This window comes from Pongo pygmaeus, chromosome 18 (genome assembly GCF_028885625.2).
Source record: "Pongo pygmaeus isolate AG05252 chromosome 18, NHGRI_mPonPyg2-v2.0_pri, whole genome shotgun sequence".
NCBI classification, from domain to species: domain Eukaryota; kingdom Metazoa; phylum Chordata; class Mammalia; order Primates; family Hominidae; genus Pongo; species Pongo pygmaeus.
In genome coordinates, this window is record NC_072391.2 from 64,797,953 (window position 1) to 64,813,731 (window position 15,779).

At 57.0% G+C, this 15,779-nt stretch overlaps 1 protein-coding gene across 1 annotated transcript in view; it reads right to left on the reverse strand.

The window, feature by feature from the left end:
• ATP6V0D1 (ATPase H+ transporting V0 subunit d1) overlaps positions 1–15,779 on the reverse strand; it is a 42,858-nt gene that overhangs the window by 4,682 nt on the left and 22,397 nt on the right. The window contains exons 2-4 of the mRNA XM_054453942.2: positions 10,691–10,862; positions 1,841–2,019; positions 412–491 (exon numbers count right to left, since the gene is read on the reverse strand). Of these exons, the coding sequence (XP_054309917.1) occupies positions 412–491; positions 1,841–2,019; positions 10,691–10,862 (431 nt within the window). The remainder of the gene's footprint in view (positions 1–411; positions 492–1,840; positions 2,020–10,690; positions 10,863–15,779) is intronic.

Below are 15,779 nucleotides of genomic sequence, written 5' to 3' on the forward strand. Positions count from 1 at the left end.
CTCCCCCCACCATAAGTGAGCACACTGTTGCCTTTGCTCAAGTGCCAGTCCTTGCTGGCAATAGCTTAGGTAGGGCGGTTCCAGGGGCCACGGCCTGGGTGGTAGCCCGTGACCCTCCTGGATGCTGGGGGAGCGGCTGTCCAGGAGCCAGCTGTAACAGGCCAGCGGTGGAGTACCAGCCACTCCTGCTGATTTTATCTGAGCCCGCCACAGGTACTATGGGATGGAGAACCTGTTCCACACAGCCTTGTGCCCAGCATGGGAGCCAGAGAATAAGCAGATAAGCCCCTGAGATAGGAGCCTGGCATAGCTGCATCCTGTCCCAGCACCTCACATAAATCACCGCCCTACCACTTCCCACAGCCCCACCCACCGACAGGCCAATCCCCCATGGCTTGTGTGGGGCATTACCTTGTAGAGGGTGTTGCGGATGATCTCGATGTTCATCTCGTCAAGGTCCTGCTCTGAAATGCAGTCCTGGAAAAAAGCCGCTGGGGAGGAAACATGGTTTGAGGGGTGGGTAGGTGGCCTAGGCCAGAATCCTGATGTTCAAATTCCCCACACGGGACAGAGTGCCCGTGCCACAAGGCCCACAGGGCTGGGTATTGAGGGGTCCCCAGCCTGGGCTGTTGCCTTGGAAGTGGCAGAAGCAATGCTCTAGGCCATGTACACTGACCTGAGCTTCTCCTGCCTCCTTGCTCCTAAAATTGATTTATAAAGGAGGCAGCTAGCCATAACATGATCTAATCACCGCTGGGGCAGACCCAAGCTCAGACCATGCCAAAGACAGGCTTGCATAAGAGGCCATGACATCCTCCCTTCTGGAGGGGCAGCTGTGGATTCGGGGCCTAACGCCTACTTCTCTACACCCCCCAGGAAGGCCTGGCGCCCACATTTGGAAAACCAGCCTCCTCCTTAGGACAAGTCCAACAGCAGGGTAGGCACAGACCAGTGACCCAGGGGGCCACTGTGGGGTTGAAAAGAGAGGCCAGAGCAGGATAGAGCACCCCCATCCCCCAAGAGGGCCTGCAGACTCACTGGTCTATCTCTTCGTTAAAGATGGAGAAACTGAAGAAGCCACAAACAGCCCAGAACCAGCTCAGTTTCTGGGAAAGCCTACGGCAGACAAGGTTAGCAGGTAGGGCTCAGGCCTCTCAGCTCAGAACCCAGTGCAGCTTACAGCCCTGTGGTTCAACCCTGGTGGCTTCTTGGAGGTGGTACCCCAGGCCCAGGACTCTGGCTATGAGGACACTTAGTGCCATCTCTTCAGCCTCCTAAGCAGGCAGGAACTAGCACTGCCTAAGCAGGGCTCTGCAGGAAGCTCTTGATTCCCCTTCCCTGGCTTCTGACACGGACCTTGCATCCTGCTGGACGCTGTCTGACCTGGCCCAGGGGACCTGCTCGGTGGAGGGAAGTGGTGGTGTTTGCTTAGCTCCTTGCCTCACAGGCAGCCACTCTGGCTCTACTCAGGCTCCAGCTCCGGGCCACAGTCTGTCGGAGCTCTCAGGACTCCAACGGACTTGGGCCTCTCTCTCACTCTTCTCCACGAGCTCAGCCCTCCTCCGCACTCTGGGAAATCAGACTGCTTCACAAAGTGAGACAGTCCCAGTCAGGCCCTGGGTAGCCTGCCTGGCCCAGCAAAAGCAACAGGACAGGAGCAGAAGAGGGGTGAAGTGAGGAGAGAATGGGAGGAGGAAGTTGAAGGGAAACAAAGGTAAGCAGCAGTGGGCAGGTCTCACTTTCTGGCTCAGGGTCACCCCCCAGCGGGTCCACAAACCCCACCCTGATGCGCTGATGCTGACACCACTGCCCACCTCCCATGACCATCACAGCGGCTCACCAAGAGGCGTGTCCACCAGAATGGCATTGTAGAGCTCAGCAGGTGTCTGAGCAATGTTCACGGCCTCCATCTGCTCGAAGCTGCCTAGTGGGTGGCACTTGGGCACGAGCTCAGCGATGGAGCGCTGGTGCAGTGTGCCCGTGATGAGCAGGATCACGTTGTCGATCATGTAACTGTAACTACAGGGGGCAGGCAATAGCAAGGAACCCATCAAGGTGGGGGCCGGGAAGTCCTGGCATAGCACCATGCCCTCGCCCCCCTGCACAGGCCATCACCCCTTAACAATGTGTGCTGACTCATGGGTGCTGCAGATAAGCACCAGTGTCTCCTCTTCCTCCCCATGTTCCTCTCAAGCTTCTGACCACCCCCACTGCCAGAGGCCTAGGACAGACACAGCCCCCCTCCGAAGTGGGGGGCAGGGGATTCATGCCCTGTGAGGGATTGGGACATGAGTTAACTACCCCACAGCATGAACAGTGTTCTAACAGGACACGGGAACGGGGCACAGGAGGTGAGACATGCAGCCCAGCCCAGGGGGTGAAGAGTGTGAGAGCCTGGGAAATTAAAGGGCTGGGAGAAGAAAGCGTGTTCTGGGAAGAGGGAACAGCATGTGCAAAGGCCTGGAGGCACTCACTGAGTGACAGATGCATTGGAGGAACTGGCACGGTCAGGACTGGCAGAGGGAGAGAAAGGCGCAGCAGCCGGCAGCACAGGGCTGCAGTGGGCGGGGGGCAGAGGCTGGGCCTGGAGGGCCCTGGCTTTGTTTTGAGCACTAGGGATCTATAAGCAGGGTGTAAGCAGGGGAATCGCCATCCAGTTAGGGTCACTCTGTCCCCCAGTGGGGACAGAAGAGGAAGAGGCAGAGAGAGTGACAGGAGGAAAGGCTGAGGAGTGGAGTGGAGTGGAGAGAACCTTCTCCAGGGAAGGCCAGCAAGGAGCCAGTGGGGGTTCTCTGGAGTGAAGGCCCAGGTCAGGCAGACCTGCACAGCCCATGCCAGAGATAGAGAACTGTCCTCTTCTTTTAGGGCCTGAGGCCAGAGCTGGGCATTCACCCAGGACGGCCTGGATAAGACCCAGAGACCTGAACAGGAGGCTGGGTCAGGTCGATCCCAGGCCGAGGCTCCCATCACTCTGCCCTGCAGAAGGCCAGCTCTGTGGGGTACATGGGCAGCAGAGGGGGCTGTGGAGCTGGGGAGGGGTGAGACTGCCCAGTTCAGACTTGGCAAGGGACAAGGCTCTGCCTCCAACCAGCTACAAAGGGGCTGGGGCAGAGAGTTCTGTGTAGTCACCTGTGTGGGGATGCAGTGAAGGGCAGAAAGCCCCAGTCCACAGTTAGGCTGCAGTAGCCACAACTATCCTCCAGTCTGTCACCAGAGATGAACTCAGGGTACGAGGGAGCTAAATGAGGCCTAGGGGAAATTCCTCCAAGGTCAAGGTGAGGCATCTATGGGAGGATAAAAGTTGGGGTGGAGGCTGCTGTTCTGAGCTGGGCACTGAGCACGGGTCTTGTCCTAGCTTCTGAGTGGGCCAGAGCTAGGCCCCTGCCCTGTGACAGGACCTTGTGCAACCAGTGCTCAGGCTGTCCAGGGAAGACCTTGGTAGGAGGTGTCTTCCCCCATACTGAAGAAAGAAAGGAGGGGAGGTGGCAGCCCAGGGCCCAGGCCTCGGCTCAAAGCACTGGCCACTGGGGGAGCTCCCACAGGGCCCTCTAGAAAGGCGGCAGGAGGAAAAGGCCCCAGCTCCTGTCCTGGCCTGACCCCCACTCCCCCTGCTTGCTCTACACTCCCCCAGCTCCCACCAAGCCTGGCGCCCTGCGAAGACCTTTGCTCTCCTGGGCCTGGGGCCAGGCAACTGCCCTCTCTCCACCCCCAATCTGGCTGGGTCAGCTACAGGATGTGCACTGAGAAGAGACAGTCCCCTAACTCCCAACCATAACTGAGAGCCTCAAGCAGGGCCCACTTGCAGCTGCAAAGCCAAGAGGCCCAAATGGGCAGCCTCCTGCCCCCAACCCCACAGTGCTGGCAGAGTAAGGGACCTCAGAGCTCGCCAGAGCTTTAGGCCATGGTCTGCAGCTCCAGCCTGCATCTTTTCTACCCTGGACAGCACACATGCCTATGAGGCCTCCAACATCTCACATACCCCAGAACCCATGCTGCATATGCGCCACCCCGCAATACTCTAACTGCACCCCATCCAGCCCCAATGTAGCCTTGGTGCTCCCTGAGACCAGCCACAAATCCCCTACCCCCAAGCAGAAGGATGCTTTCTTATGCTCTCACTCCCTTTCGGACAGGAAGAGGGAGAAAAAGCACACCCAAGGCCCACCTTATCCAAGTGATCCCACAACCACTAGCATTACCAGCCCCACTGTCAGAGCACATAAGGCCCAGAGAGGGCCAGCACCAGGCCCTATCACACCACAAAGCAGAGGAGCTCCACGTCCCCATGGCCAGTGTCCACACACCTCCACCCATGGCCAGGGCCCCCTGCCTGGCTCTACATACCCCACCTAGTCTCATTTTCTTAGAGGGATCCCCACCAGTCAATTTCCTCTTTTTCAACCTCCCCCTCCTTGCGCCCCCAACTCAGGGCATCTGTTTATGTGGGGGAAATGCTGAGCCTAGTAAGGGCCACTCACAATCACACCACCCCAGCCCCTTCAAGGCCCTCTTCAAACCCAAGCCAGGCCAATCGTGGGCGATCCTGTGCCAGGCCCAGCACTTCCCTTCCCGGGCTGGCTATAAGCTTGTTGCTGCTGCAGCCCTGCTTTTCTCTCCTGCCCAGTGAGGGACAGAATCCTCTTTTTCAGGAGATGAGAGACAGGACAGCCCTAGCAGAGATGAGGCTGGCCCAGCAGTCTGCCTTTCTCCCAAGGCCGAGGCCTTCGGCAGGCAGGGAAATCCTCCTCTTCCTCCTTGCCTGGCTTCAGCAGCTGCCTCCCTGCCCCCAGAAAGCCACTCCACCATTCCTCCCCTCATTTGGCCTCAATAGGAGGGAATAAGGTTCCAGCTGGTCAGCATCTCCCTCCAGGGGAAGACAGCTGGGGAGTGGAGGGCCGGCTGCCCGCCAGGCCAAAGAGGCCCTTGTGGGGTGGGGGTGGGGCCGTCTGTATTCCTCTGCCCAGAGGCCCTCCCTTGCCCTGTGTCTTCAAAACTCAGCTTGGGCCCACAGACATCTTGGGTTGGAGTTTAGGAAGCCACTTCCTCCAAGAAGCCTTCAGAGTCCCTAGCCAACCCTGCCCCTCTGCTGTGCCCTTTGGTGCCACCTGCTGGAACAACATGGCTTCTCAACCCTGGGGGGCTGGTCTGCTGCTGGTGAGGCAGCCATGATGCCTGGGTAACCCTGCCAGCCTGTCCACTGCAGTCCCCAGCAGGGGCTCCAGTGGGGGCTCCATATCAAGATGAGTGAGGGCCAGGCATAGTGGCTCACACCAGTAATCCCAGCACTTTGGGAGGCAGAGGTGGGAGGATCTCTTAGCTCAGGAGTTTGAGGCCAGCCTGGGCAACATAGCAAGACCTCATTTCTATTAAAAAATCAAAAAAATTAGCCAGGTGTGGTGGCATGCACTTGTAATCCCAGATGCTTGGGAGGCTGAGGCAGGAGGATCACTTGAGCCCAGGAGATCAAGGCTGCAGTGAGCTATGATCATGCCACTGCACTCCAGCCTGGGCAACAGAAGCAAGATCCTATCTCAAAAAATTAAATAAATAGAAGATGAGGGCGGGTGCCGTGGCTCACGCCTGTTATCCCCGCACTTTGGGAGGCCGAGGCGGGTGGATCACTTGAGGCCAGGAGTTTGAGACCACCCTGGCCAACATGGTGAAATCCTGTCTCTACTAAAAATACAAAAATTAGTCAGGTGTGGTGGCGCACACCTGTAATCCCAGCTGCTCTGGCGGCTGAGGCAGGAGACTCACTTGAACCTGGGAAGCGGAGCTTGCAGTGAGCCAAGAACGTGCCACTACACTCCAGCCTGTGCGACAGAGTGAGACTCCAGCTCAAAAAAAAAAAAAAAAAAAAAAGCATATGAGTGAGATGTGGCCCAAACAGAGATAGTGAGCTCTAACCTGCTCATAAAAGTCCTGCCTCTCCCTGAGGCCCAGTTGGGTCCTTCCACCTGGTCTGAGCCTTCTGGGCCTCATGGAGCTCCTGCATGCTTGACCCCAGGAGAAGAGTGAAAGTGCTGGCATTCCTTCAAGGCAGTAGCCAGGTCTAGCCCAGGACCCCGAAACCACAGCAGGCCTACAGCCCCCAACTGTAGAGTCTTGCCATGGACCCAGAAACAGTGACTGCAGATAGCAAAGACAGGAACTGGCCAGGGAAGCGGGGGCCAGAGGGACCTGATGCCCCTCTGTGACCAAGCAGGGCCCCAAGGTTGGGGTGACAGGTCCTGGAGAAAATCACAGATGTGCTGACAGGCCCATTAGGCATGTGAGGCCACTGTCCTGGGACAAAGCCTCTTACCAGTTGCCCACTCCAGGCTGGTGGCACTGAGGCCCCTGACACAAGAGAAATATGGGCCCTCAGATCCTCCAGGTGGTGCAGGTTACCCATGCCCAGGCTCTGCCAACGGGCACCTGGGCTAGGACCCCTCCAGGGAGGCTCACTCATTCAAAGACAAAGGCCTTTAAAGCCCACCTGGGACTCCCCAGAGGCCGCACTCACTCCTCCCACAAGTCTCTCAGCTTCCCTTCCAGGACCGACTCTCTCAAGGGAAAACATCATGGAATGGCCCAGATCAAAGTCGCCTCCAGGGCAAAAAAACCCTGACAGACACTATCCCAAGTCTCACAGCAAGGTAATGACTGGGCTTGGGCACGGTGACATAACAACATGTTAGTGGCATGAAACTGAGCCAGATCCTCTCAAGAGCACATGACGACAGTCTACTTCAGGGGCCCTATCTCACTCAGGCTGTCAGCCCCATGCCAGACAGCTGCCTCTTCTCCAGCTACCTACTCTCTCCAGTGGCCTCTCTATCCCCACCTGATCCTGGAGTCCTCCCAATGCTGTGAAGCCACCTGTGACCCCCAGCTCCATTTGCTAAAGCAGCTCACAGTCCTCTCCAGGCACTGTCTATACTATCACTGGTGCCATCCCACTGCATCCAGGCATCTCCCTCCCAGCCCCAGGCCTGGCCCAGAGCAGGTACTGGTTATGTGTGCGGCTGAAGGCTGGCCAGGACCTACAAAAGCAGTGGACACTGTCTCTCACACAGAAGGGCAGAGGCAGCCTCAGCCAGCTCCTGCTTTCATCACCTCCTGGCAGAAGCCTGCTCCAGCCAGCCTGGGGCAGCTCCAAAAGCAACTATGAAGCCCTGAGGGATGGAGCTAAGGTGACCTCTGTGATGGTCCCAACCTCTGTCCCCAGCTGGGCCAGCTTTGTCTGTGGGCAGTCAGGGCACTGTTCCCTCAGGTCTTCACACCCAGGACAGGGCCTCTCACTGTTGCTTCTACTGCCTGGAGGACTGTACTCTCCTCTCTGAGTACATTCCTCTGGGTTTTCTAGGGTAGCTTCCTCATTCCCTGAGTGGGCACCATACCGGGAGGCTGTTGTGTGGGGCACAGAGCCAGGTGCACCATGCTCGCTACTCAGGACATGTATAGTTCCCTCAACCTAAAAACCCCCAATTCCAATGCTTCCCTTAAATGCTTTTCCCCTCAGCCAAACTAGCCACCTCCTCAGGGAAGCCAATCATGAGCCCCAGCCTGGGGGAGCTCAGGCCTCTATGGAAGGCTTCACTCCTTCCTGCAACACTCCACACACACACTGGGGATAGCCTGCTGGGGCAGAGTGGAGAAGGGAGAGTGGCCAGAGAGGTAGGAGTTAAGTCAGAGAGGCATCATGGGAGCAAAGAAATAGCTAGGGGGGCTGGGGGGTGGACACCACAGAGTGGTCACACCTGGAGACCTTGGCTACATGAAGGTCAGGGTTGGCTTTAGCCAGGGCCTTGTGGTGGAGTGACAGGACTGTTGAAAGCTCAAGGGATGAGGGGAAATGAGACAACAGACAGTGAATGTAAAAGTTTAGGTCCCACAAGATGGTTTTTAATTATTTGAGCTTGCTTAGATAATGAAGAGAAGAATTCCTGAACAGGCAGGAATGCAAATGAGTGGCCACTCAGCAACCAGGGAGTAAGGTGAGGGCACTCAGAACATTGGTGGAAGGATCCAAGAGAAAACGAAGGGCACTTCTGCCATTGGAATGCGGTTCAGGGGGTGGGCGGCAGAAGCAGCACTGGGAGGCATATTATTGGCTTCTACTGTCTTTGTGAAGAGGGTGGGCCATCTGCCCAAGAGGAGGCTGGGGGCAGGAGAGCAATGGTGTTTAAGACGGGAAGGTGGTCTTTGCAGTGCTGGTGGGGTCTGCAGGGTGCTGAGTAGGTAGAGCCAGAGGCTGCCAGGCAGAAACAAGCTGAGGCTGGCTAAGAGGGTGAGCATGCACGCCTGGCAGCAAGGATGACCCCCCCTCAAGGCTGGCTTCCCCAGCTTTCCTCCCGGCAGTGGAGGTAGGGGGAGGGCGGCTCCAGGCTGGAGGCTGCTGGGATTCCTCCAGGGCTGGGGGGCTGCCAGCCGGGTGGGACCATGAGTTGGGCGGCCAAGAGAGCTGCGGATGTTGGCAGAAAAGTGCTCGAATGATGGACCAGGGAACTTCAGCTGGGGAGGGCGGGAAATGAAGACAGAAGGGGTAGCAGGGGAGGAAGCAAGGCCTAGTGTCCCGCTGAGTCCGGAACCCGTGTCCCACAAGGGACTGAGAGTGGGCTGGAGGGCCTGAAGGCTGTGGGTAGAGAGGGTGCCTGATTCAGCAATTTCAGGGGTGGAGCAGTTCCAGGTGGTGACATGGGCCTGGGCAGCCATCAGTGGGGGTGGCTGAAGTGCAGAGCAGAGGAGCAAAGGAGCAGGTCATTGGAGATGACGAGGTCATGGACCAAGCAGACACAGGCCCTGATGGGCTGACACGTGACTGCTGAGCTCCTCCTGAGTGAGGGCAGGAGTGAGTGGCTGGTAGGACTGGAAGGCACAATCACCCATGAATGGAAGGGGTGGGAAGTGGCAGATTCGGACAGCCTGCCACAGGACAGCACTTGGCTGCTTTAAGCACCCTTGGTGCTTGCAGCCAGCCTCCAGCTGCGGTTATGCGGCCTCAGTCACGCTCAGAGCCCTCTCCAGTTTCATGGCCTGGCAGGCTAAGACCAAGACAGGCCAAAGGCTAGCTGCACAGGCAGGTGGGCCAGTGGGCAGTGGGATAGGTGATATCTACCCTCTGACCATGGGCATGGGGTCAGGCCTCCTCTGGCCAGCCTAGCTGGCAAGGCCAGAACATTCACCAGGAAGCTGAAGCAGCCTTGTGCAAACAAGTCTCAGGCTGGGCTCTGGCAATAAATGTACTGCTTCCTGGTATGTCCTCAGCTCTGGCTGTGCAGCAAGGAACACAGAGACCAAGGCCAGGGAATGATCAACAGATGGGGAGCTGCAATGTGACCCCTAATGTGGCACCACAAGAGACACCCTATTACCAGCCTCCTGCCCTAGTAGGTCCATGTTGGCATACCTTGATGGAGGCCAGGGCAGCAAGGAGGCTCTCAGGAAAGGAGGCCTGTGGCCAGGAGAGGGCCTGCTTCCTAGCTTGGGCATGCTCCTTGGCCCTTCAGGTGTCCCAGCCTGTGACTCCTGCCTGAGAATGGAGCCCTTTGGCTGCAGCACTTCCTTGAGCAAGTGGATCCTGGGCAAGTGGCTCCTAACTGCAGGGGGTAAGAATCAGGCCAGGCAGCAGGCATCTAACTCTGTCCCTGCAGGGACAAGTGGGGCAGGTGTGCCAGGTCCCAAGGAGGAGAGTGGGGGCACCATAATCAAGGAATGGTAAAAGTTAGACAATACCCAGAGAGTTCAGGGAAATGCTTCACCATACTGCACACTCACACTCTGCCAATGCAGGGTACTCTCCTAGACACTAGCCGCCGAGCATGCCTCTGCTCACCACCCCTGTGGGGCCACCACCTAGGCTAGGGCTATTTCTTTGTCCACCAGGACTTGGCTCATGGCTCTTGGGACATCCCTGCAAAGGGACCCTCTCTACCTCCCTGTGCAGTCCAGGTGCCCCTCCCGAGCCTGCAGATCCCAAGGTCCTTTCCTCCACTCAGTTTCTCCAGGAGCTTGATGAAGGCAGAGCTGTGGCAGAGCTGTGCCCAAGGGTCAGACAATGAAGAAGCTGGGGCAGCCAAGGGTCATAAGAATGGGGGCCTGCCCACCTGAGTTCCTGAGGGCTTGCATCAGAACTGAGAAAGGCAGCTAGACGTTCAGCCTGCCCCCCAACTCTACTCCGACCCAATCTCCCTGAGACCCAGGGCCATGGTCAGGGCAGATAGAGAATGGGCCTATCCTAAGACCTTGGCCTTTTAGAGCTCTGTCCATCCCCTGACACCTGACCCCTGGCATGGGGAGTGGGGCCTGGTGAGTGTTCTGTTTGGGTGCTGTAGGGTAAGAAAAAGGGCTCCCACCTTCCCAGGTTTCCCTACCCCAGTCTATGTGACTGGGCGAAGAGGCTTCAACCAGCACTACGGCACGGGACACTCTTGCCTGCCCACCATATCTTCAGCCAGTAGTGAACGTGCTGGTGACCCCATTTTATAGGTGGTGGCCTGGAAGTCCAGGGTTGTTGAATGGCCATGCACACAGTCAGGGAGGACTCTGAAGGCAGGGCCCTGTGACAGCTGGCCTGACAGAGCTGCCATCAGCTCTGACAGCTGACACAGGCATGAAGGCAGCTGGCCTACGCCACACTGGGGCCAGCTCCTGCAGGTGTAGCTATCCTGCCCAGGTAAGAGAAGAAGGCGCTACAAGGCACACTCACGTAATGAAGTCTAGGAAGCTGGCGAGTGGCTCATAGGCATGGTTCCTCATGTGGCGGAACTCCACCACCATCTTCTCCTTGAGTCGGTCATCGATGACTGACACCGTCAGAGGTGATGCCTCGTTGGCCAGGAAGTTACCATAATCAGTGCTCTGCAGATGCAGTTTCAAGTCTGAAACCCAAGGGTAGGGGGTAAGGGCTAGGCTTGCTGGGCCTCCCCAAGGGTCCCAAGTCCCCATCCCCACCCCAACTCAGCCCCAGCTCTCTCCTGCAGTTGTGTCCCGCTGCTACCCTGACCTCCATCTCCCTGTTGGCTCAGGGCCTACCACAGGGAATCAGCTAAGGCCCTGGAGATGCACCAGATCTTTGGGCCACAATCCAGCACATGGAGCCCCAAAGTTCGAGCATAAGAGGAATAGTTCCTCCCCAAGACGACAAGAAAGCCTGGGAAACTCCAAGGTCCAATCCACAACCCATAGCCCTTGAAGCCCTTCTGCATGTTAAGCTGTAGGCTGGCCCTAACCTAGAGCAGGGTAAGTCATGAGCCCTGCACTCCAGGGCCTCAGGGTCAGAGGGGCAAGCCAATACACCCCGAGGCACATGAAATACAGGAGATGCCTGAAGCTGTGGGAGTGGAGTGGAGAGGGCACCAAAGATCAGACTGAAAAGATGAGAAGGCCACAAAAGGCTGGGCCACAGCAAAGGGCAGGGGCAAGAAAGTACAAAGGAATCAGCCAGGAGGATGGTGTGAGTGACAAGTGGCCTGCAGGGCAAATGAGTGGCATGCGGGGGAGGTGAGGCTGGCAGGAAAGACTGAGCGTCCCTTCAGACTGGCTGGAGACAGGCAGACCAATCCTGAGGGTTCTCCTGAGCATTCAGAGACGGGGTGAGGGAAAAGGAAGGAGACGCAGAGCAGAAGGGCCCGGGGGAAGCAGGCCAGGGGAGAGGCAGTGGGATCCTGATGAGAACCTAACAACAGTCTCCCAGAGTGTTTTGTTTTTGTTTTTGTTTTCGTTTTACAGATGGCATCTTGCTATGTTCCCAGGCTGAACTTGAACTCCTAGGCTCAAGTGGTCCTCTGGCCTCAGCCTCCCAAGTGGCTGGGATTACAGGCATGTGCCAGCCAGAGTGATCTTTTTAAAACACAAGGCAGACCATGCCATTCATTGGTCTTAAACTCTCCCCTACTCCTACTTCACTCAGAAAGAGAGTCCCCTCCAGAGCCCTCATGTGGTGGTCCCACCATCCCCGCTTTACCTCTCTGACTTAGGTCCTGCCGTTCCCCCATGCTCACTATCCCCAGCCATGTCCCCACCTCAGGGCCCTTCCCTGTCCCCTGGCCTGAAAGTGGAACTGTCTCCCTCCCTTTCTTCAGATCTTTCCTCACATGCCCCCTCTTCAGAGGCTTCTCCAGCAGCCCATCACTGTCCCTTGTGTTATTCTTCTTAGCAGTACTTATCCCACCTGATACAGGACACAGAAGCTCCCTGGGGACAGTACCAAGGACAGTGGCTGAGAAGATACCCAGGCACATGTTGGCGGAGGCTGGCTTGGAAGACTACATGCCTCTCCATCCCCTGGGGAGGCTGCCCAGGGGATCAAAGGCAGAGCTGCACTCGGGACCACCTCCACATGCTGTCCTGGCCACGGCCTCCCCAGGTGTCTTTGAGGCTCAGGAGACCATGCTAGCCTGGGTTGTTTAGAGAGGAAGGGAAGTGGGGCATATAAACCCTCTACAAGCTTAGGGGACCCCTGTGATGCCCTTCCTGCTGTGTACTCCATCAGGAGAAGACAGCCCCAACCTGGAGTTTAGCACATCAGGCGTGCTAAAGGAGAGATGGAATACAGCATGTTGGAGGTAGGGGTATGCACAGGTCTCTGGAATGGACGCCTTCCACCTGCATCTCTGGGGGGCTGGTGGCAGGCCACACTCATGACCTCTGTGGCTCCTGGGCACTCGTGGAGTGAACTTCAACCTCCTGAGGCCTGCAGGAGACACCTGCTGCCTTCACCATTACTCTGCAATTGACCACCACTTTTCTCCCATGGCCACCCAAAAGGGCACAGAAGAGAAAGCCAGGCAGGGCAGGCAGAAGCCACCTGCCCCTGTTCTGCTCTGTGGACCCCAATGCCTTTTTGCCTGGGAGATGTGCACTCTCTCACATCCTTACCCCAGGCCGTCTACAATGAGCCCTTGCCCTGGGATCTCTTCTCCTACATCCTCACCACATCTAACCAAGCCCCAGCTACTCCTAGAGTAAGGCATGGGTGACAAAGATGCTTTGCTCAGTAAACTTGGGTGGTTGCAGTATTTCATTACCCATTTGGTTGTTAACTGTTCTTAACTGTAATTGATGGTCATTGCTGAAATAATATATTGCCTGTATTTCTACCTCTAGAAGTGGGTTTCATATGCTAGATTTTAATATCCTTGAGCTTGGGCAAGTGTGCAAGCCTTTTTTTTTTTTCTGAGATGGAATCTTGCTCTGTTGCCCGGGCTGGAGTGCAGTGGCACGATCTCGGCTCACTGCAACCTCTGCCTCCCTGGTTTAAACGATTCTCCTGCCTCAGCCTCCCGAGTAGCTGGGACTACAAGTGCATGCCACCATGCCTGGCTAATTTTTTTTTATTTTTAGTAGAGACAGGGTTTCACTATGTTGGCCAGGCTGGTCTTGAACTCCTGACCTCGTAATCCACCTGCCTCAGCCTCCCAAAGTGCTGCGATTACAGGCATGAGCCACGTGTGCAAGTCTTTTTAAGAGAAACATGGTTTGTTTGTACAAAACTGAGAGATTGTTAATGCCCCTGATGTGGTTTTTGTGGATGTGAAATGGTGAGAATATTAACTGGTTCCTCTTACTGCGGTATTAAAATGAAGCCTTCTTAATTTATCAAAGTCATGTTCATGCTCTGATTTTATATACTTGGGGTTCTGGCCCAGGCCCAGCAAGTGCTGAAATCTCCACTAGGGGAAGCTGCAGAACGGATGGCAGCTGGGAGCCAGAACTGGAATACAGTTCTCTGGGTCAGACCCAGGCACTGGTGAGGCAGCTGCCAGACCAAACCTGTCTGCTTATTCACACAGCCACTGCAGCCAGCCAAGAGCCCTTCTCAGGCCAGGAGACTTCTTCCTTTTCAGCTATAGCCTGGGCCTAGAGGCCAGGCCAGATGTACAGGGTGAGCTCCAGGGAAAAACTCAGTCCTTTGGGTGGTGGCACTCCTGCCAGTGACTCCACTATTCCCTGGGACTGGGAGTCTAGACCCCAGTCTGGCCTCCTGATCCCTCCCCTCCAAAGCATCAGGGGCTGGGCCTCACCCAGGCATCTGCGTACACACTGCTCTTCCAGGCCCTGGCACAAGCTGCTGGGAGGCTTCCCCGAGTGAGCTGTCACCTCCCACTCAGGATCCTCATGAGCTCTCAAGCAGCATGAAACTTCCTCTGCTCCAGCATCCCACTTTGCTCCACATGGCTTCTCTCCCTAGCTCAGCAACTTCCCCACTGCCAAGCACCTTTCCCCTCCCTAGGCCTCCATGACTCTCTATCCAACACCTGGCACTGGTCAGGGGGGAGTCCCCTCATCCCAACCTGAAGTGGGCAACCTAGATCTACTCTAACTGGAAACATATGGGCTGTATGGTGTACTCAGCCCCATGCCAGGAGCAACCTGTGTGCTGGACCTCTCAACCATGCCCATTTCAGCCTCAGGAACAGAAATCAGACAGAACATGAAACCTGTCCAGAGTTCCAGAGTTGGGGCGTAGAGGGGCTGCGATGTGGAGCAGGCCTGGGGGATTCTGTCTGTCCCCAAATCTGGTTTCCTCCTCTCCTCCCCACTCTGCACCTCCTTTACTGCTCTATTCCCCAGCACTTGACCCAGGACAGGCTTTTCAGATATGGACTCAGCTGTCCAGACAGATTTCAGTCCCAGATCAGCTGGCAGGTGGTGGCAGAGGGGTGGGAGAAGCCAGGGCATGCCTTCTTCCCCTCCTCAGAGGCAGCCTGGACACTCACTGCTCACCTGACAGGCATGGACCGTCAGCACTGTCACTGGACTGTCATCACTCAGGGACAAGTCCCTCTGGCATCCCTTGTGGCACCATCCATTCCTAGAGAAGCCAGGAATGTGTGCATGTGAATGAGCGGGCAAAGCCAAGCAGCGGGCTCTCTTCTGCAGGCCCCCCACTCCTGGGCTCAGCACGGGCCTCCAAGCAAACACCCCTGTGCCTTGGCTGCTGCATTCTGCTGACGCTGCATCTGGGGAAGCCACGGCTCCAAGCACTGCTGGAACGCAGGCGGCTGGGTGGTTTCTGCTGGCGTTTGTCAGATCAGAGCAAACCCGGGAGACTCTACTGAGAATCCTGCCCAAGGCCTGAGGAGTCTTCCTTACCAGGAAACTTATTTTTTAAAAGCCCCCAGGGACGATGTCAAAGGGCTGTTCCAGACCACTTTCCCTGGCCAAACCCCACATCTCCCTGTGACCCAGGGAAAGGGGACAGCCTGCCAGCCAAGAAGGCGACTTAGAGGAGGAGGCCTGCTGAACCCTCAGCTCACCCATGAGGAGACCACACAGGGCTTCTAAACCAGCTCTGGCCGTGTTGGAGAAACCTGGCTCCCAGACCCAGTGGCTGGCAGCCCCAAGCCCTAAGACAGTACTGGTCAGGCCCAGGACAAGGCTGGTTGGGATGCTCCCTCCTCCCCAGCTTCCTGCTCTCTCTGAGGGATGCGGAGGAGGGGATGTGACTGGGAGGGGACGTGACTGGGAGCAGGATCTAAGCACAGAAGGAGAGGCCTGGAACTTGTTGAGAGCTTTGTGGGAGACCTGGCCACCCAGCCCTGGCCCAGCCTCTGAGGGCAGCCAAGGACGGCAGGGGCTCTGGGAAGCCAGGGGCTAGTTCTGCTCTGGGCCTTGGGCTCAGCAGCCTGACAGCCTCAGTGATGGCCACTGAGAGGCCCAGACGTGCTCGGCCGAGGCATGAGCAAGCAGTGTTCTGGCTAGCACAGACTCGGGGGACCGCTCTGGTCTACCCACAAGCCCAGCTGTCTACCCCAAATCCTCCCATCCATGGCCCAGTACCAGGAATGTCTGGC